This window comes from Telopea speciosissima, chromosome 4 (genome assembly GCF_018873765.1).
Source record: "Telopea speciosissima isolate NSW1024214 ecotype Mountain lineage chromosome 4, Tspe_v1, whole genome shotgun sequence".
Taxonomy (NCBI): Eukaryota; Viridiplantae; Streptophyta; class Magnoliopsida; order Proteales; family Proteaceae; genus Telopea; species Telopea speciosissima.
Window position 1 is genome coordinate 31,231,222 of NC_057919.1, and position 21,244 is coordinate 31,252,465.

The 21,244-nt window shown below is 38.3% G+C and overlaps 2 protein-coding genes and 1 pseudogene across 2 annotated transcripts; 2 read left to right on the forward strand and 1 right to left on the reverse strand.

The window, feature by feature from the left end:
- LOC122659200 overlaps positions 1 to 7,463 on the reverse strand; it is a 29,436-nt pseudogene extending 21,973 nt beyond the window's left edge.
- Positions 7,464 to 8,878: 1,415 nt separating this feature from the next.
- On the forward strand, positions 8,879 to 17,988 carry LOC122659201 (glutamate receptor 2.2-like). Its single transcript, XM_043854339.1, has 4 exons — positions 8,879 to 9,139; positions 11,804 to 11,858; positions 14,109 to 14,249; positions 17,180 to 17,988. The coding sequence occupies exons 1-4, from the start codon at positions 8,879 to 8,881 to the stop codon at positions 17,986 to 17,988; spliced, it is 1,266 nt and encodes a 421-aa protein (XP_043710274.1).
- On the forward strand, positions 14,511 to 21,229 carry LOC122659202 (glutamate receptor 2.8-like). Its single transcript, XM_043854340.1, has 5 exons — positions 14,511 to 14,524; positions 17,990 to 18,519; positions 18,624 to 18,939; positions 19,672 to 20,066; positions 20,927 to 21,229. The coding sequence occupies exons 3-5, from the start codon at positions 18,768 to 18,770 to the stop codon at positions 21,227 to 21,229; spliced, it is 870 nt and encodes a 289-aa protein (XP_043710275.1). The 5' UTR covers positions 14,511 to 14,524; positions 17,990 to 18,519; positions 18,624 to 18,767.
- The last annotated feature ends 15 nt before the right edge of the window (positions 21,230 to 21,244 follow it).

The following is a 21,244-nucleotide window of genomic DNA, read 5'->3' on the forward strand; positions in this document are numbered from 1 at the left end:
GGCTCATCAGAGGAATAAGCATGTGCAGTGGAAGTATCACCTCATCAGAGAGATTATCCAGCAGGGCGACGTGAGTGTCTCCAAAGTGGACACAACTGAAAATGTGTTAGATGCCATGACAAAGGGTTTGTCTCCTAGAGTGTTTGAAAAACACATGGAGGGCATGGGTTTGAAATGTATGGAAAATTGGCTTTGATGTACAAGTGGGAGATTGTTGGATTTATGTGTCCATCAAACCCGGTTTAGTTCGGTTCAATCCAATTTTACCTGGAATTGAACCTTTATACATTTTGGTTTAATATTATCACATGCGATATAAACTTTTTGAGCATTATGTGTCCGTAAGTATTACTTAAAATGGTAGTCACGACTAGGGTTTAGGCTGGGCACCCTTATCATATTGTCGTCACATTGGGTATGCCTAGACATGTGATGCCAAGGTACAAATGAGAGTACTCACATGTTCGATGTGTTTATTGGCAAAGAATCTACTTTGTCGATTCCCTCATGTTTTACTGTCAGAAGTACGATGGGATAGACATGAGTCACCGAAACCTTGTACCTAAGGGGACCCTGTCACCACAAAGTGTGACCGCATTTTTTGGTTCATCAACGGCTGAGACTCAAGTGAGTCAAAGCCGGTGTTCTGGGAATGCACGAACATTTTGTGAGTGAAGGAGTTACTCAACATGGTCACCATTGCCCGAATGGGGAACACCAAGATTGAGATTGTCTGTGAATGGTCAGATCGGAATCTAGATCTAGTGTCGTTTTGGAAATGGTTTTTGCAAAACCTATTTTACATAAAATAATAGATTATATATATTTATTTGATTCAAGTGTTTTGTCGAGTTTTGCGGGACCGGATTAGATACACAGACACTCTTCTATGGACGTGTACTATGGAATGGGGTTTGGCAGTACTAATGTACAAGCCCTAGATTCCATAATTATGGTGTTGATTAGTGGGGGGGTTGTACATGATACTTTATTATCATGTAGGGAGTTATTTGGAATTTGGTAAAATAATTGGTTATTTATTTAATTAATGGATATGGTGTTAATTGTAATTATTCATAAATTAAAATAATTAATTAATTATATCTTTCCCTATTAGATTCTGCTTCTTCACCAATTAGAAGCACTTTGAGTTTAAATAGGAAAATCAACAAAGAGAGAGAGTCAGACTCTCATAGGGATTTTTTCCATCCAGGGTTTTAGAAACCCTAGGTTTATAAAACCACCAAAAAAAGCAGAGGGGGGCACCAATGCTCCATGTTTTTGGCTGCCCCCCCCCCCCCCCTCTGAACGAATTTTGGCTGTACCCCTCTGTCTCTTGTGATCTCTTCTCTTCCCTTCTTCTAGCTCTCTAATACTTTGGGAGTTAAGGTTTTGGAGACCCAGATCTATGACTGAGGAACTAAAGTGGATCTAGAATTGGCTTGAAGAACCTTGGCTGTACCATTGGAGGTTCAGATCTATTTACTTGGAGTGCTCATTGGAGAAAAAATCATTGTCTATTGGAGGAGCAACACTTTAGGCTCATCAGGTTAGCAATTTTATGTTAATTTCTGTTGATTTAATTTTATAGGATTATTCATGGGATGTGAAAATAACCCAAATCGATTATGTTCCGTTGCGCATTCGGGTGTGGGATGGATCCCTCTTTCCATGGGATGTAATAGAGATGACTTTTCTCTATGACATGGATCCCATTATTTTATGAGATGGATTGGGCATTGGTTTTTCATACCAAACCCTAATAGGGTTCTAGTAGGGTACTATGGGCGACCAAGGAAAACCCTAAAAATTGAAAATAGGATGCCCAAGCCAATTAGGGGTGCCCTTGGGCAACCCTAGGGTTCCCTAGGACAACCCTGGAGATCCCAAGAGTTGGGAACTCGAAACATATATTTTTATTGGTTTCCCAAGGTGAACCACCATGATCCCATGGACCGTAGCATTGCCTACAATTTGAGCATCCCAAGAGATGTTCTCAAGACAAAATAGAAGGAGATCCATCCCAACACTCAGCGTTCTCGTAAGAGTCGCATGTTTAGTCAACCTGTCTACCACAGAATATACGTACTTACTGATAGCAGTGAGAAATTGTCCAGAAAAGGAGTCAAGATGATGCAGCCCAAGTGCATCCAGCCCATATTCACAAGTCTCCAAGGAGATCAGCTCTCATCAAAGCCCAAGCCCATGACTAATATTTTTTAATCTTTATATGTAAAGTAATGGTTTAATCTCAATCATTGAAGTTCAATTGGAATCAACGGCTGAGATATTGTAGGAGAATTTAGGGTTTGATATAGGGAAGGATTCATGGTGGAAGATGATATGGCATCCTCCTTGACGTCGATTTCAACTACCCTAGTGGAAAGATAATGTGACAACCCTTCTCCCAAAGATTTTCTTGGTCCAAGCTCCTTTAACTACTTCTCCCAAGAGTCTTCCTTTGAGAACTACAAAGTTCACATTGGTCCAAGAAAGTCTTCTTTAAAGACTACAAAAGCTAGAAGCATCTAATACAAAGTGCAGCCTCCTATGTTATGCTTTAGGTTTTGTTTTCTTATTTTAATCTCAACCATTGGTACATCATTAAGATCAAGGGTTGAGATGTTGTAGTCACTTTTAGGGTTTTCATTATTTGCCTATAAAAGGCCTATCTATGTTGCTTGTAAGGATTCCATGGTAGTTTCGGAATGAAATCTCAAGTTGCCTAGTTGCATCTTATGAAAACCTAGAACAATTCTAAAGAAACCTTGAAGAATTTCCCTTGCCTAGAAGAGTAAGGTCTTCCTTGTGCAGCCTTGAAGAGTTGAAGGGATTCACTTCAAAGATCCACCTAGAAGAGTAGATCTCTCGAAGCTTCTTGCATCCCTACTTTCTCTTCTCTATTTTTCTTTTTATTTTTTAATCTAGACCTTTTCCAACCCCATACCAAACCCATAACATTTTCCTTTCATTGCCTCATGCACACCGAATTCTGAAACTTTCTTTTTTAGTTTCTCAGATTCGGATCTATGTAGTGACCCTCACTACACAGCCCCTTATCACCCCTTTCTGTTCTTATGTTGCAAAAACTTAAAGAACCAAAGTTGTAGCCCTTTCTGTCTTCTTCAAATCCCATTTTAAATCACCTTAAACCCATATTCCAGTACAAAGTTACCCCTAAAATACTATCGAGGGGTCAATCTGCCAGAATTTCTGGTTGATATTTAAGAAGAGAAGTACTCTCCCGATCCGTCCTCAAGCAATCCCATAGTGGTGATTACACCATTTGGTATCAAAACAAAGGAGGAGAGACACCATGCCCCCAAGAATCTGAGGTGGATGAGGTGGCCGTGTTAACCGCACCACCACTGTCAATGAAGATGCTCTTGCACAAGCCTTAGAACAACAACGGCAAATGCAAAAACAAATAAAAAATCTTACTCGAGAGGTTTTGAGGCTTCAAGGCAACAAGAATAATCCACCATCAAGTTCTAGACATGAAATATCCAAAGATTCTATGTCAAAAGGCTCCCATGTTGCACTACTAAGAAGGTTCCGACAACACCAAACCCAAGGAGTGAGAACCGGATTGGGAAAAGGAGATCAAAAGAGACATACCAGAATTTTCAGGTACTGATCCACCCGATGAAATTCTTGATTGGTTAACTCTTGTAAGTAAAGTATTTGAACATAGACATGTCCCGAATGATCGCCGAGTTGGCATCATTTCCATGCGACTTCGAGGCACGGCCATCGCTTGGTGGCGACATGAGAAGCAAACACGTCAATCCGTCGGCAAAGCACCCATCACTTCATGGAGAAAGATGGAAGACAAGATGAAGAAGTATTTCCTTCCCAAAGGATATAAAAGAGAGCTCCACCAACGGTACCAAAATTTGAGACAAGGTACGTGAACGGTAGATCAGTATACCAATGAGCTCAATGAGTTGGTTATCCGTAACAATAGCATGGATCCAGAAGATATACTTGTAAACAAATACTTGAATGGGCTATAATCTCACATTCAAGAAGCACTTGAAGTTCTTGACATCTGGGATGTGGGAGACGCACATCAAAGAGCCTTTAAAGTGGAGCACTCTTAAAGCCGTAAACAACAAACCACTTTCACTTCCAATCGGCCAAGTCGAAATCCGGTAAGCACTCCTAAACCGGTTAATTCTTTTGACCGTTCCTCTAACTTGGACAAAAATTCTTCTCAACCAAAAGGTCCTAATCCTACTGCCCAAACCAGTACAAGTTCCTCCACCACTATAAGATGTTATTCTTGTGGAGAGATTGGTCACTGAGCAAGTAATAGCCATAAAGCCAAAAATTCTCAAAACGGCAAAGGTGACATGTTGGGTTTTGAGGACCAAGAAGATGAATCTGAAAATGAGGATTTCCAAGATGAAGAATCTCTAGAGGAAGAACATGAACATAAAGAAGAAGGGTAAGTGCTCCATGCCGATACCGGCGAACTCCTCATGATGAGAAAGATTTTTCTCCCTTCAAAGCAAGAAACCGTTGACCGATGGTTATGCAACAATATTTTTCACATGGCATGTACCATTGCCGATAAGGTATGTCAACTCATTATTGATTGCGGATGTTGTGAGAATGTAATTTCAGAAGAGGCAGCTTAAAAGTTGAAGCTAGACTTGAAAGAACACCCCATGCCATACAAAATGTCTTCGCTTAAGCATGGTAGCGAGGTAACCGTTTCCAAACGTTGCCTTATTCATCTCTCCATTGCATCTACGTATTATGACAAAATACGGTGTGACGTATTGCCCATGGATGCTAGCCACATAATTCTTGGCCGACCTTGGCAATTTGACTGGAGGACTACTCATGATGGAAGGAACAATACTTATTCTTTTGAATTTGGTAAAAAAAAAAAAGAATTACTTTGGCACCTCTCAAGTCTCCATTGAAGGAAAATTCCCCAACCCCAAATTTGCTAACAATAACGGATGTAAAGGGTGTTATGGAAGGGGTAGATGTTGTATATGTAATGCTAAACAAGTCTGAGTATAGTATAGTGTCTTGTCGTGAAATACCTATGGAAGAAGGTGCATTGGAAGGAGCAGGTACAGACAAAGCCGAAGCCGCTATGGAAGGAGATATAGATGCCGAAGAAGATGTGTCCAAACGATTCATCATATCCCGCAGATTTTGTAACTCAACCACCACAGAGGAAAGAGACTGTTCAGATGGATCTTCAGTAGTAGCCTGATTAGCACGAGAGGTACTGGGCCAATGGAACCCCCCTTTCCACGCCCACGAGCAGCCATAGGATGACCATGAAGCTTCCAACATCGGTCCTTGGTGTGCCAGTCCTTCCCACAATGATCGCATTTAATAGGCGGACGATCACTAGTTGGCCGATCAATAGGAGGAGGATGAGAGTAATTTCCACGGGAAGATTGAGAACCGGAAACAAGGGTTGATCATTCCTGAGTGACAGGATGAACCATAGCAGTGCGCCTCGTGTCCTCAGTTGAAAGTATGGTGTAGGCCAGCTCCAAAGAACGAAGACGACCCCGATTCAAAATATTGGACTTGATATTATCAAATTCAATGTTTAGGCCGGCCAAAATCAAACAGCCGTAAACCATCCTCCCACTTCTTGAAGGCTGTAGCGTCAACATCCGTTGTAGCCGTAAAAGTGCCCAAAAAATCCTATTCCTGCCACAGTATGCACATGGTGTCAGAGCCAAAAATATTTTGGGGATTTGGGCAGTAAAATTTTTTTGATTTTTTCTCTCTTCTTCTTTTTCTTTTTCGTTATTTTGCCCTAAAACCACCCACCGCCAGCCCCTCCACCACTTCCGCCAACCACCGCCAACCCTCCACCACCTCGGCCAGCTACTGCCGACCACCGCAGGCCCTCTCCATGGGTCCAAGGATAAATCTATCCGTGGGGGTATTCTTGTATGAGGGTTTTAGTCCCACATTGCTTAATTATAGTTTTTTCATATGATTTCAATATTATAAATAAAGGCTGGCATGATCACATTGATCAAGCCAGTATCCACAGAATTCCACAAATTCATTTCACATTTCAGTGCCATAGCAGCCCCACTCACATCTTGCATAAAAAAGGAGCCTTTGTATGGACCGATGAAGCCCAACGGAGTTTTGAACAACTTAAAGGAAGATTGAGCACCGCTCCGGTTCTATCTCTTCCAAATCTTGACCTTGTTTTTTAGGTTCATTGTGATGCTTCCGGAACCGATATTGGAGGAGTCTTAAGTCAAAGAGATGTCCCATCGCTTTCTTTAGCAAGAAGTTGAATGGTGCTAAGCTCCGTTATAGCACTTACAATTTAGAGTTCTATGCTCTCTTTCATACCTTGAACATTGGAGGCCATATTTGATTCCTAGGGAGTTTGTTTTGTACACTGACCATGAAGCTCTAAAGTATATTTCAGGTCAACAAAAGCTCAGTTCTCGACGAGCAAAATGGGCGGAGTATCTTCAAGAATTCAACTTCCATATCAAGCATAAGGCCGGTGTTCAAAACCAAGTTGTCGATGCCCTTAGTCGCAAGAAGGGTTTGCTCTCTATGATGTGTACTACTGTGCTTGGTTTTGAATCATTTCAAGAGCTTTATGAAGAAGATGATTACTTCTCCAAACTCCTCTCGGATGCAAAAGATAAGGTCCTTGCTGATTTTACTATTTTTTATGATTTCTTATTCAAAGGAAATCGCTTGTGTGTTCCGGATTGCTCCCTTCGACAAAAGGTGATTGAAGAAATGTACAATGAAGGACACTTTGGGCACTACAAGACACTACACTTAGTGCCCGCTTGATAACCTTACAGGTGTTTCTATTCTGGTTATGTGCTGAGAAACAGCAAAATAGTTTTTTCATTTTTTGTGCTGAGAAACCATTTTTGACCCGCTTTAAACCTGTTCTTGGAAACAAGCAAAACCCCTTTTTTTTTTTTTTAAATTAACAAAAGGAATCAGAGAGCTTCTTCCCCAAATCGCAAAACAAAAGGAAATCGTTTGGGTTTTAAAATTAAAAAAACCCACCTCTAGCTCTGGTTTCCGGTTTCGACAGTTTCATGGCACGGATGGGTTTGTGCCGTTTGGCCCTCTAAAAATAACCAGAAGAAATAAGATTTCAATGGTTGAGGCTTGGCCTTTACAATCGTTTCCTTTGGTCAAGGATAGAGGCATTGAAGATGAGATCAAAGAACTGGACTAGGTTGAGATGATCATGCTCATCAGGCTTCGATCAGAAATCGAACCAAGGATAGTATAGAGACAAACATGAGGACAAAAAAAAAAAGGTGAATCGAACCAAACTCTTACCTAGAGGAGAAGCCAATTTTCAGAATCCAAGAGCTCAGTTACTGCCACAAAACATAGACAAAGTGTAGAAAACATAGTACCATCAATGACACCGATTCTCCTTCGTTGTTCAACCTCCTAGCAGCAGTCTCCTTCGTCATTCTCGTTTCTCTGTCCAATGGAGTCAACGGAACCCCCGAACAAGAACTCTTGGCAATGGTGAATGCTCTGAGATCATGACGATAAAACCTCTTCTATAATGCCTTTGTGATATCGTATATATCCCCTACGAGATCATCCCGGGAAGCTCCTTCACATTCTTCACACCCACCAACTCTGCTCTCTCTTCGCAGATCAGAGCTTGCCGTTTTCCCCTTGTAAAGCTTGTTGGTTTTTCTCACTTGAGCACTCGTGTGAGAGCAGCGATGGAGGTTGGAAGACACCAAGTTCCTTGAAGGTTTGTTCATTTTTTCACAGTGATGGAGGTTGGAGGACAACAGAGGTTCCTTGGAGCTTTGTTCGTGAGAGCAGCGATGGAGGTTGGAGCTTTGTTCACGAATATAGGATGTTTTTATCGGGCACACTTTTCCAATTTTCAGCCAAGAAACGACAGAACATGTCCAACATGTTCTGTCAAAAGTCTTCCAGGGAGCATAAATTTTGATTTATGTTTCCAAAAACAGTCACAAAAAACACTTCGTTATCAAGCACTTTTTAGGTGTTTTTCCATTTCTCAGAACAGAAAAACACCAGAAACTGTTTCTTGTAAGGATATCAAGCGGGCTCGTAGTTGCCACTAAGTACTTTTGGCCCTAGCTTAAGAGAGACATGCACCGCCAAGTGATGAAGTGTCGAAAGTGCCAAATAGGTAAGGGACAGAACACCAATATGGGTCTCTACCTACCCTTACCCATACCACAAGCTCCTTGGGAAGACATATCTATGGACTTTGTCCTTGGATTGCCACGCACACTCGAGGTATGGATTCCATTTTTGTGGTGGTTGATAGATTTTCAAAGATGGCTCACTTCATTCCTTGCTGCAAAGTAATGGATGCATCCCGGATGGCCGAACTTTTTTTTTAAAGAAGTTTACAAATTGCATGGTCTTCCAAAGACTATCACTTTCGATCGAGATACAAAGTTTCTTAGTCATTTTTTGCAGCAACTGTGGAAAAGCATTGGCACCAAACTACAATTTAGTACGATGTTCCATCCTCAAAATGATGGCCAAGCCGAAGTAGTGAATCGATCATTGGGAAACTTGTTGCGGACCTTGATCGATGACAATCCCCGCTCTTGGGAAAATCAGTTATATCTTGGTAAGTTTGCCTTTAATTTTTTGATGAATTGAACCACGGGTTATAGTCCCTTTGTAATTGTTTATGGGAGACAACCAAAAACGGCTCTTGACCTCTCACCCATCCCATTTCCAGAAAAGACAATTGTAAAAGTTGGTGATATTGTTTCCGAAATGAGGCAAATCCAGGAAAGTGTGCATCAAAAGCTTCAAGACAAGATGGAGCTCTACAAAAAGGCTTTTGATGAACGGCATCGTGAGGTCATCTTTAAACCCGATGAATTTTTGGGCTTACTTGCCACCGGAGCGTCACCCCATGGGAAGCTACTACAAGCTTAGTGATCGAAAGCTTGGACCTCTTGAAGTTCTTGCACGCATTAACCCCAATGCATACCGGCTCAAGCTTCCATCCCACATGAAGATTCATGATGTTTTCAATGTGCTCCATCTTACACCATTTGTGGAAGACTCTAGCAATGATGAAGATTCAAATTCAGAGACGAATTCTTTCTTACAAGGAGGGAATGATGCAGCCCAAGTGCATCCAGCCCATATTCACAAGTCTCCAAGGAGATCAGATCGCATCAAAGCCCAAGCCCATGACTAATATTTCTTAGTCTTTATATGCAAAGTAATAGTTTAATCTCAATCATTGAAGTTCAATTGGAATCGGCGGCTGAGATATCGTAGGAGATTTTAGGGTTTGATATATAGAAGGATTAATGGTGGAAGATGATGTGGCATCCTCCTTGATGATGATTTCAATTACCCTAGTGGAAAGATGATGTAGCAACCCTTCTCCCAAAGATTTTCTTGGTCCAAGCTCCTTCAACTACTTCTCCCAAGAGTCTTCCTTTGAAAATTACAAAGTTCACATTGGTCCAAGAAAGTATTCTTTGAAGACTACAAAAGCTAAAAGCATCTAATGCAAAGTGCAGCCCCCTATGTTATGCTTTGGGTTCATTTTCTTATTTTAATCTCAACCATTGGTACATCATTAAGATTAAGGGTTGAGATGTTGTAGTCACTTTTAAGGTTTTCTTTATTTGCCTATAAAAAGCCTATCTATGTTGCTTGTAAGGATTCCATGGTAGTTTCTGAATGAAATTTCAAGTTGCCTAGTTGCATCTTATGAGAGCCTAGAATAGTTCTAAAGAAACCATGAAGAGTTTCCCTTGACTAGAAGAGTAAGATCTTCCTTGTGCAGCCTTGAAGAGTTTGCAACCTCAACCTTGAAGAGTTGAAGGGCTTCACTTCAAAGATCCACCTAGAAGAGTAGATCTCTTGAAGCTTCTTGCATCCCTAATTTCTCATCTCTATATTTCTTTTTATTTTTTAATCTAAACCTTTTCCAACCCCATACCAAACCCATAACATTTTCCTTTCATTACCTTATCCACACCGAATTCTAAAACTTTCTCTTTTAGTTTCTCAGCTGATTCGGATCTGTGCAGTGACCCTCACATCACGGCCCCTTATCACCCCTTTCTGTTCTTATTTTGTAAAAACTTAAAGAGCCAAAGTCGTAGCCCTTTCTGTCTTCTTCAAAATCCATTTTGAATCACCTTAAACTCATATTCTAGTACAAAGTTATCCCTAAAATACTATCCAGGGGTCAGTCTGCCACAATTTCTGGTTGATATTTGAGAAGAGAAGTAGTCTCCCGATCTGTCCTCAAGCAATCCCATAGTGGTGATTGCACAACAAGATAAGCCTTATACATCCACCATTTTTGGCCTAAAAATCCAAGGGATGTTTCCCTCCTTGATACAATAAACCTTTGATTGAGAATTGATGGACACGATCAATCCAAATTTGATCGAAACCAAATTTTTTAAGAACATCAAAGAGAAACGGGGTGACTGTAGGTAAAAGAGAAAGGGGAGTCGCTACCTTGATTGGGGTTTAGGACCCATAAATGATGTCCTTCTTTGCAGGAGGGAGACTAAATTAACTCCAAACTCAATGGCAAGACTACCCAAATCATTGCTAAGTGTCAAGTTACGCTTGGGGAAGGTGTTAGACAACCCTAGAATGCCCAGCCAAAACTGGTCTTCCTAGACCATACTCTTGTTGTATACTTGTTATTTATACATGTTATGAACCTAATATAATTTGGAAGATTTAGTTTATATTGGTTAAGGTTTATGAATCTAATTAAGCTAGTTAAAATTAAAGACTTAACCTAATTATTAACCCTAGGGTAGGTACTTATTTACATTATGAATTCTAGTTTGCTTTAGTTAATGCATTTTACCATAATTTTGAAACATAACTCTGAGGCCAAATTAAAAAATATTCAAACACCTAATCCAGGTTTAGCATGATAAAAAAAAGGCAACATCTAGCTAGCTTATGGTGAAATTGAATATTGATTTGTAAAATGACGAAATAACTCTTTGGGGCCAAGATGCAAGAAAAAAAAAATGCATAAAACTATGTTTGAATGCAAGAAATGTCTAAAACAAGTTCTAATGAAATGAAAAAATTATACGGAACATAATAATTTTTTGTAAATTTTTTGCAAAAACCATGCATGAAATTTTTTAAAAATGCCCCCAGAGGATAAAATTGTAAAAAAAAAAAAAAAAAAAGAACCCTAAGATGCCCTAAATACATGGAAAAGGGTTTAGGAAAAGGGTTTAGGTGCCAAAAATTACCCCTAATATGTCATTAAACATAAATGAAAATTATTTAATGAACTGCAACAACAAAATAATATTTAAATGACCAAAATACCCTTGAATGGCAAAAATAGTAAATACGGCCAAAATCACTCTTTTCATCCAAAAGGACTTGAATCACTCATATACGTTTTAAGGGAAAAAGATATATGTCCAAGAGTGTGACCTACGCTAGCAGTCCCATGAGTCTATCTCTCTCCTCCCCATGAACAGAAAATTTGTTTGAGTCGCATCCAAAGTAGACGTTCTCCTTCAGGTCTGAAACGATCCCTATATAAGTGCAATAGGGGTTTCTCATACTGTACCTCCAAGATAACTCAACCATTAATCAAATGTCTTATGCATAGAGACTTCGACTAAAATGGGAGAATAAGGCTAGGACCACTAAATGCTTGCTTGAAAAACGATTGTAACGCTACGAACAATAGTAGTAAACATAGCAACAAAGTAGTTGTAAATAGTGTTAGAAGACACTGGTACACTGCTTCTATTTTATACGGTTGGTATACTATCTGTAGTTGCAGACAACAGCAGAAGGTGATAGAGAGAGCAGGTCCAGACAAAATACTCCAAGTATGCAATACTGATTTTTTGTTTTGGCTTTCACTAGGGGTGCAAGTTTGGCCCTGTCGGCCAGAACCTGTCCTGGCCTGCCCTGAGCCCGAACAGGGCCTGGGCTGAGATATCTTAGCCCTAAGGGCGGTTCAAGGCTGGAAATTTCTAACCTTGAGTTAAGGTCAGGTCGGGTCAGCGTTGAGGCTTTGGGCTGAGCCTTGCCCGGCCCAACCCGACCCTGTTTTAAGTTATACTATAAAATATATTGATAATATATATATATATATTAAGCTTTAAATGCCATCCACATTTTGTTATGTAATATAATAATAAGTAATATAAACATTTTATTATTGTGTTATTTTACCTAAAATTGATAATTTTCTTCCCAGCTCAGTCCAACGGTCCAACCCATGCATCTCCCTTACCCCTCCCCATGATTGGGGCCAATCAGGGTCAGCCTGGCCCGACCTAAGGGTGGGTTAGGGTTGGATTTTTCAGGCCTTGAGTCAGGGCCGAGTCGGGCCTGGGCCTAGCTAAGGGGGACTTAGGGTTGGGCTAAGGTTTTATAAAGCCCGGCCCAACTCGACCCTATTGCAGCCCTAGTTTTCACCCCTATTTAAAGATGAACATACACCTATACGTACAGGTATGATGTGAATGTTTATGGATGCCACCCTATACATATAGGAAAAATTATCCTCTCCAATTCCCTAAAGCTCGGTAATGCGCCAGTGCTAGGTGGAGATGCCGACATGTGGCAACTTGAACATCCAACGGTCCAAGCTAGCTCATTGACTATGTTGAGCTCAGACCGTTGGATGTCTGAGCTGCCATGTGTCAGTATCCCCACCTAGCTAGTACTGCAGCACTGCCGAGCTTTAGGAATTGGAGAGGATGATAATCCATACATACAGGTACCTTTACACGTATGGATATACCCTTTGTACGTATAGGTGTCTTTGTGTATGGGTGTGTATGTACATATAGGTGTCTATTGAGTTAAAATAAAAAGATTCATTTTAGCTCAACCCACAAACAAACCCACAACCACCACGGCCTGGCTCGGTGCAACCTACCCTTCACCTTATATGGGAGATACCTCTCTCCAAAACTCATCCCCTTGGTTCCAATCTTTACTTATAAACATGAGAAACCTTTCTTCCACTTCCGATGTAGACTAAAAGTAGCATACTTTGCTGCTTAACTCACACTATCAAATAAAAAAATTCAAACAAAGAACAGAATGATATTTTTAAAACTTATATATTTTAAAACATATAAAATATATATACCACTTCCTGCTCTTGTTTGCTCTTGTTAATTTGTTCTTGGTTGAAATTTCTCCTGTGAGATGAAAGTAACATTCTCGTTCACCTAAACCCCACCCACACATACGGACATGCCCATGTGTAATGTAACAAGTGGTGACAAAATTTTGTTGTCACTATTTGTGGTGACACCTAGATATATATTTTCATTCTTACAAAGGGATTCAGTATGGGGCTGCCAGCCAAGCTCCAACCACCTTTTGGTGTGCTGCATGTTTTCGACCCCGCGCTGCTGCCACGGGCTTACTCAGGACCAGGCCAATCTGAACCGGCCACCTTTTGGTGTGCCAATGTTGGTCTCGCTGCTCATTGTCTAAGAAGGCATAGAAAGAAATCTCCACTCTAACATTGGGCACACAAAGGGGTGTGAAATAATCGTCCATTCCCTAATGATACGTAAAAATCTCACCCGTGTTGATGTTTCTACACACGTTCCCAACATTGATTTCTAATATTGGGATGGGAATTTCTACACACGTTCCCAATTAATCTCATTGACTTCAAACATAAAATCTTACAATTATTGCCGTCCAATTAATCTCATTGACTTCAAACATAAAATCCCAAACTTTGTATGATAAGTAGATGTCTAAAGTTTACACGTGACTTTGTTGTACCTTGATGAGATTTTCAAAAATTTCAACTCTTCACATGAAAGTAACTCGAAATTTCTCATGGATGATAAAATCTGAAGGGAGAGACACACCACACTATATATAAAACTTGATTTCAAGATTGAAGTTTTCAAAATGCCATTTTTTTTTGTTTAGAACTTATTAGTGATGACATTAGAAATGAAGAATAATAAAAGCTTCTCTTTCTTTCTTCTCTTCTCTCTTTTTATGAGTTATTTTCATTCTGCTTTCATAACAGTAGCTCAAGATTGCAATTCCAACAACCCAACCTTGTTTCATTCTTCTCTTTTTATGTTGTTTAGATTCAGTGATTGGAAAGGTAGCAGAAAGATGCATCTCCATGGCACTCTCTGATTTCTATGCAGTTCATCCTAATTATAACTCAAAGATTGTTCTTCATGTGAGAGATTCAAGAGGAGATGCTGTTAATGCCGCGTCTGCAGGTATGTCTTCTACATCGATCCATTTTTGAAAGAATTTAAAGTTTAAGATAGAACTATAAGTTAAATGACCTGCTTTTCTAACAACTTGTTAATCTCTATGATGCTATAACTTAAACATTTTTCCTTTTCTTATTTTGGGTTTTTCTTGTTAACACCTACTAATTTGTAACTTTACTTTTTTGCCCATCTCAATTTAAGACATTTTTTTGTCTAATGAGGGTATATATTGTCCTTTCACATGTGTATTCGAAAAATGTGTAAGGCAATAACTCATCGTCACTTTCAAATTATTTTTGAAAACCTATTTTACGTCTGACTTAAAGATATGAAAACATATTTTATTTCCAACTTAAAAATTTTTGAATTTCAAGAGAGAAACGGGAAACATAAATCAATCATTGCCTCATCATGATTTTTGTCTCATTTTTGTTTTTTGCTTTTTTTTATTGGCATGCATGCAAACAATTGTTTCAACACAAACCATTGAGGATGGTGACATGATAAGAAAATTCCATACATAATTAGGATACTGTCCTTGCCACATCATCAATCTATGTGTTAACAAAGTAAAAAAGTAGAGGATATGATGGACTTGAGCTGACAAGTCATGAATCTATATTTCTTAGGGGCAAGAGATCGTTGCTTGGTTGTGTAGTCCCTGTATCAGCACAGGGGCTAATGAGAACGAATGTCAAGGTATCAAAATGGATGGGTTTTTTGATTTCATAGGGGGCGGGACGATAAGTTCTTGCACTCCAGTGTCTGGGTACAAGAACCACATGACCAAGCAATGTTCTTTTTCCCATTCTTAGAATGTGTAAAGTTTTTCTATAATGTATACACCAACAGCAAAGTTCTTCATTTTCCTTTGTTCAATCATTGTATTGGAATTGTGGTCAATGTTGCTTTTGTTCTAAGAATTAAAATTGCTATAAGTCTAGTAAGTTCATTGTGAATCATGGTTTGAGGTGTTGATATCTGATCGCCCGATGCATTGATATTGCACAATTTTGAAGGTGACCAATACTGATACCTTATCAGGGAACTAGTACCGACAAAGGGTAAAATAGTGAGAAAAAAAAACCTATCTTTTAAGAAAAATTAGGGATAAGTTTGTCTGATACAGTTAATCTGTGCCGATATCATATGGATTTTGAAGGCAATCAATACCGTACCGGACCGGATACCATGCACTAAAACCATGTTGTGACTATATAACTCAAACAAAAGGCAGCTCACGGGTTGGGCCGAGGGATCTAGACTTTAAGACCATTGGCCACACAGGTTTGACAAATAGAAAAGAACTGTTCGACTTTGACAAATAGAAAAACTTTGCCTATTGAATCAAGGAACTAAACGAGTATTCAACTTTGTCAATTAATAGAAGACCGTCGAAGAACTGGCCCTACTGAACTAATTGCCTGAGATGAGGTCATGATTGGCCTGGATCTAAGGAGAACAGTTCAAAGTCAATTCTCAAAAAATAGGAATCTGTGCCGAGTCTAGATCTTTGATGGACATGTTCAAGTAATTGACAAATGAATATTTACCTTTGACAATTAAAAAAAAAATTTTTAAAACTTTGACACATTTAGGTATGAGTCTAACTAGGGATTTTGCAACCAAACCATGGTTGACTTGAGGTCGGGCTGGGATATCAAGAAACAGTCTAAGACTGGTTCTCTAGGGTTCAGGGTGGGCCAGGTCTGAATCGTCTGACATTGATTTGTCATTTTTGTATTATCTTTTATACAAAATAAATTATTTTTTTAATATATTTTATCAATGGTGTATATTAAATTCATGATCCACATCTTGTATACATATTTTATATTTATAGGGGTGGTGTTTTCTGGGTGGGATGCAAGGCCATGCCGTGCATGCCAAGCAATGAGAGCGCACGCGATGGCACAAAAGGGGGCGGAATTTCCGCTATACATGGGGGCATGGTGGTCATTTCAGTCCCTGTTGTGCATGGGCGTGGGCGTGGCCCCTGCATCCCACGCAGAAAACATTCTCCCATATTTATAATACGTAGTTTTGGATATATATAACATTGCAACAGCCTTGAAAATTTTATTGCGGGCTCTGGGTGGGCTTGATTTTGCTAGGCCAAACTTGCACAGTCTCACCCATAATCCTGACACCAACTCATTACTGACCCCTTCTTTTAATAAAAAAAATACAGATGTGAGCTAGCCTACTCTACAATAAAAAATAAGGCTAAGAGAACGCGACCCTGTCGCCCAGCACATGTCGCCCCTGCCCTCAGACACAAAGGCATGCAAAATGACCACCACACTCCTAGTCAATTCAATGTTACCAAGGGGTGTGGCGGTCATTACACGCACCCCTATGTCTGGGCATAGGGGAGGCATGCATTGCGCGATCGGATGGTATTCTTTCTCCCAAGAATAAATTATATGAAGGAATGAAGTTCAAGTGTGGATCCAAAATAGGAATCGAGATTCCACAATTTTTTAGAGAGAATCTATACTCAGTACAATTTCCTCTCGAGTTTGTGAATCTTTTTGACGTTTAGTTTACAAGATTTTCTTTATAAGTGTTTTTAGAACATGTAACTTCCTTTTGCATCCCCTGTGTTTTATTCCTCAATTTTTTTAATCATGGGTAAAAAATGATTTTTAAAATAATTTGAAAGTATACTAATTATCTTGTCATTTTCAAGAATTGTCATTGTCTAACACAGTTTTGCACATGTGAAATAATAGGACTTTACCTTCATTAAAAGAAAAGGTAATATACTAAATCGGCAAAAGAAAAAGTACAATTATAAATTATTTGATTATTTGACACTTTTAAGAGATGCCAGAAATCTTTTAATGCCTCTTATATTTTTCTGTTAAAGAATTTTCTATCTACACATTCATGTCTTTTAGTATTAAAAACTCTATTAACATTTTATGCAGCACTGGATTTGATTAAAAATGTTGGAGTACAAGCAATTATTGGACCTCAAACATCTGAAGAAGCAGAGTTTTTGGCTAAGATGGGGAGCATGGCTCATGTACCCATCATATCTTTCTCTACTATTAGCTCTTCTCTTTCTCCCACCCAATTCCCTTATTTCATCCGATTCGCTCAAAATGATTCATCTCAAGTTAAAGCCATTGCTGCAGTTCTCAAAGCTTATGAATACAAAGAAGTAACTCTTATCCATGATAATACCCATCGTGGAACTGCAGCAGTACCATACCTTATTGATGGCCTTCAAGAAATTGGCACTCATGTTCTTCGACGAATTGTGCTGCACCATGATATGAAAGGGTCAGAGATTGAGGATATTTTGTGCGAATTAGGAGGTAAAAGCACAAGAGGAGTCTTCATTGTTCATCTATCTTTGTCCCTTGGTAGCCAATTTTTCTTACATGTCAAGGAGATGGGGATGATGAAATCATCTGGATTTTCGTATAAATGGATTATAATGAGTGGACTCACAGATCTCATGAGATACATGGAACCTTCTCTGCTCAGTTCCATGAATGATGTTATAGGCATTAAGACTCGTGTGCCATTATCCGGACCACATCGAAGGTTTATGGCTCAATGGAGGAAACAATTTGGAAAAGATCACTCAAAGGAGAGATTGCAGCTCAATGTGTATGGATTATGGGCATATGATGCAACATTTGTGGCTGCAAAAGCAGTTAATAGAGCTAGTTTGTGTTTAAATGGAGAGCCACCATGGTCACCACTACTCTCAGAAAGCAAAGTATAAGATAATTCATCATCAACAGATTTGTTTAACATGAGTGTCACTCAGATGGGTTCAGAAATTTTGAAGCATATCAAAAAAACTAGATACACAAATGGCGTAAGTGGTGAAATTCATTTGGTGAATGGTGAGTTACAATCTTCCAGTTTTGAGAAAGTTAATGTGAAAGAGAAAATCCAGAAAATTGGGTATTGGAATCCAAAGGATGGTCTCTTTTGGAGTCTGAGTTCAATTGACACAGTTGGAAAAAACTTTCATGTTGTTCAACAGGCCAGATCAGTACTAGATACTACTTCCAGTGACAAAGTATTGAAAATTGGAGTTCCTGTTAAGACAACATTTCCTGAATTCATCAACATCAGTCGCAGCTCCAATGATAAGAAGCAAATTGTGACTGGTTTTTCATATGAGGTCTTTGAAAATGTTATGAAAAGCATAAAATATACAGGCTCTTATGAATTTTTTCCATATGAGAATGAGAATGGTGATCCTAAAGGAGATTACAATGAACTTATACAACAAGTATATCACAAGGTGAGCTAATAAAACTATCATTATTTTCTATTTAGTTTTTGCTGATTCGAGTTATTCATTTCTAATTTCTTCATTTATAAATTAATGACTGAGAACATGAGCAGGTATATGATGCAGTTATTGGAGATATAACAATCTTAGCAAATAGATCAAAATATGTAAGCTTCACTCAACCATATACGGTCTCTGGGGTTCGCATGGTTGTGCCTATAAAGGAAGATGATGACACTGGGAGTTTATAGTGGTTCATGAAGCCATTAACAACAGAACTATGGTTGACCACAATTTCAATAATTGTTTTAAAGGGGTTTCTGGTTTGGATCTTTGAGCATGGGAAAAACCCTGAATTCCAAGGCACAACTTCAGAGCTGGTGGGGAAGATCTTGTCATATTCATTTTCTATATATGTTTTTTCAAATCGTAAGTTTATTTTAACTTTTTCTTATGATTGAGCTAGTATAACTGATGGTATCTTGCTTCTCTTTTATCCATTAATTAGAAATAAATATCTTTAACAAGTAACCAAAAACTGTTAATTAATTCCAAGGTGAAGGGTTGCTGAGCCATGAGCTCGGCACAAAATTTTGTTTTTGTCTCTCTTTATGTAATTGTTTTAACTGTTAATTAATTTAGAGCCTTTTTATGTTATCTTGAGTGTCAATTATTTGATGAGCATGCATGAATATAGTACAAGAAAGCCAATTACAGAGTTTTGCAAGTATCAATAAAACCAAATATGTTCTGTTTACCAAAATTATATAGAACCGAATACGTCCTCAGTATTTGAGTGAAGTTTCAACCTTTTTTTATTTTTCCTATTTCATACATTACTCCATCTTCATAAGATTACTGAAATTTAGTATCACTTTTTGATTTTAAGTTTGGAAACAGCTCTTATCTCTGCAGAGATGAGAGTAATCTCTGGAAAGGAATCCTCCAACATAGATGCCTTGGTTGTCTGATAATGTTATGTATATTTCATGTCTAGAGTTATATCTTCTATGTTCTTACACAATAATTTGAAGTTTAATTGATCTCAACCTTTTCGATTTGCATATAACAGTGCCTTATGTGTCTATCCTATCATTTATTTATGTATCTTTCAGTTTGTATGGAAAAGGAACTCACAGAACTGTTTTTTCTGTACTACAGAGGAGAAGCTCCAGAGCAACTATTCTAGATTCATTGTGAGCCTGTGGACTTTTGCTGTGTTCATACTTGTGAGCAGTTATACAGCAAATTTAACTTCTATTTTAACTGTTGAGAAATTACAACCAATTGTAAAAAATTTGGACACTCTTTATAGAGATAGAAAGTATGTTGGATACCAAGATGGATCTTTTGTGTTTGATCTTCTAAAGAGCAGGGGATTTGAAGAATCAAGGCTCAGGAGGCTTTTTACACTAGAAGAATATGCATATGCTCTAGCAAATGGAAGTGCTTCTGCAATTGTCGATGAGATCCCATACATTAATATCTTCCTTTCTAAGTATTGTCGCCAATTCACTATTGCTGGACCAACATACAGAACAGGAGGCTTTGGCTTTGTATGTCTCTCTCTCTCTCTCTCTCTCTCCTTCTACTACATCGACTCCTGCCACTTCTTCCAACACTCCAAGTTCAAATTTTGTTTTCAACCTTTAACTTTTCTATAATTTTATTCAGTCGCTCAGTTCTCTCTAAGATACTTCTAAGGCATTAATAACTAGAAACCCAAGATATATCAATGGAATGATGCATAAATTGATATTTTTCAAAAGTTTATAAAGTACTCAACTAAGCCTTGTCCTATCTAAAATGGACATTAGTAGATATACAATAAAGGAAAAATCTTTGTGTCAACAGAATAGGTGAAAAGGAAGTAAACTTAACTATTGTTATGCTCTTTTATTATAACACAGTTCTTCATCATTGAAGGTAAATTCTCTTCATTTCACATGCGTACTTGAAAATCTTTCAAGATAATGACTGCTCTTGAGAATGACATAATGATACATTAGTTTTAAATTATATTGAAAACCCATTTCTACCACTAACTTAAAGAACTTTTTGGGAATATGACAAGCGGCAGTCAAAAAAAGGTAGCTTATCGACTCACCACTTTGGTTACAACAAGATGCACCAAATATGTAAGAAGGAAAACATAATTAATAGTTTATGGTTAAATTTATATTTTTATTAAATTGTTCATTTGCAATTATTTCATGCTTTCATTACTAAATGGGAAAATGTTTCTAATTTGTTATCTGTTATAAATTAGCAATTGGGTGTTCCTATTTAATGTTAATGTTGTACTTCTTAGGGGTTTGTTTCTTATTAGAATAACAAGAAAAAATATCAATATTTTATTTATCACTATCTAGTGTTAATCTTCCTTTTACTGATTTATATACCTTCTCTTGTCTAGGTGTTTGCAAAAGATTTTCCCATGCTAGAGAACATTTCTAATGCCGTCCTTAACTTTAGTGAAGGAGACCATATGAATAAGATTGAGAACAAATGGTTTGGGAATGAAGCATGTGTTGAGCCTCTTGCATCTAATGTAACATCAAGTAGACTACATCTTCATAGCTTTCGTAGCATCTACATCATTGTTGGAGTAACTTCAATCCTAGCCCTCACCTTATTCTTTTTCTCCTTTATATATAAAAGTATAATAGAAATGAGGAAAACATCTGGACAAGTAGTTTTATCAGCAAATAACAAATAAAAGTCTAGGGAAACA

Excerpts from the sequence above, each read along its gene's own strand:
- LOC122659201 (XM_043854339.1), top strand. The coding sequence starts at position 8,879 with ATGAATTTTTGGGCTTACTTGCCACCGGAGCGTCACCCCATGGGAAGC. Across the intron at positions 9,140-11,803 it reads GAGGGAATGATGCAGCCCAA|TTGCAGACAACAGCAGAAGG; the intron begins GTGCATCCAGCC and ends TACTATCTGTAG. Across the intron at positions 14,250-17,179 it reads TGTTAATGCCGCGTCTGCAG|CACTGGATTTGATTAAAAAT; the intron begins GTATGTCTTCTA and ends CATTTTATGCAG.
- LOC122659202 (XM_043854340.1), top strand. The coding sequence starts at position 18,768 with ATGAAGCCATTAACAACAGAACTATGGTTGACCACAATTTCAATAATT. Across the intron at positions 18,940-19,671 it reads TATATATGTTTTTTCAAATC|AGGAGAAGCTCCAGAGCAAC; the intron begins GTAAGTTTATTT and ends TCTGTACTACAG. Across the intron at positions 20,067-20,926 it reads GAACAGGAGGCTTTGGCTTT|GTGTTTGCAAAAGATTTTCC; the intron begins GTATGTCTCTCT and ends TCTCTTGTCTAG.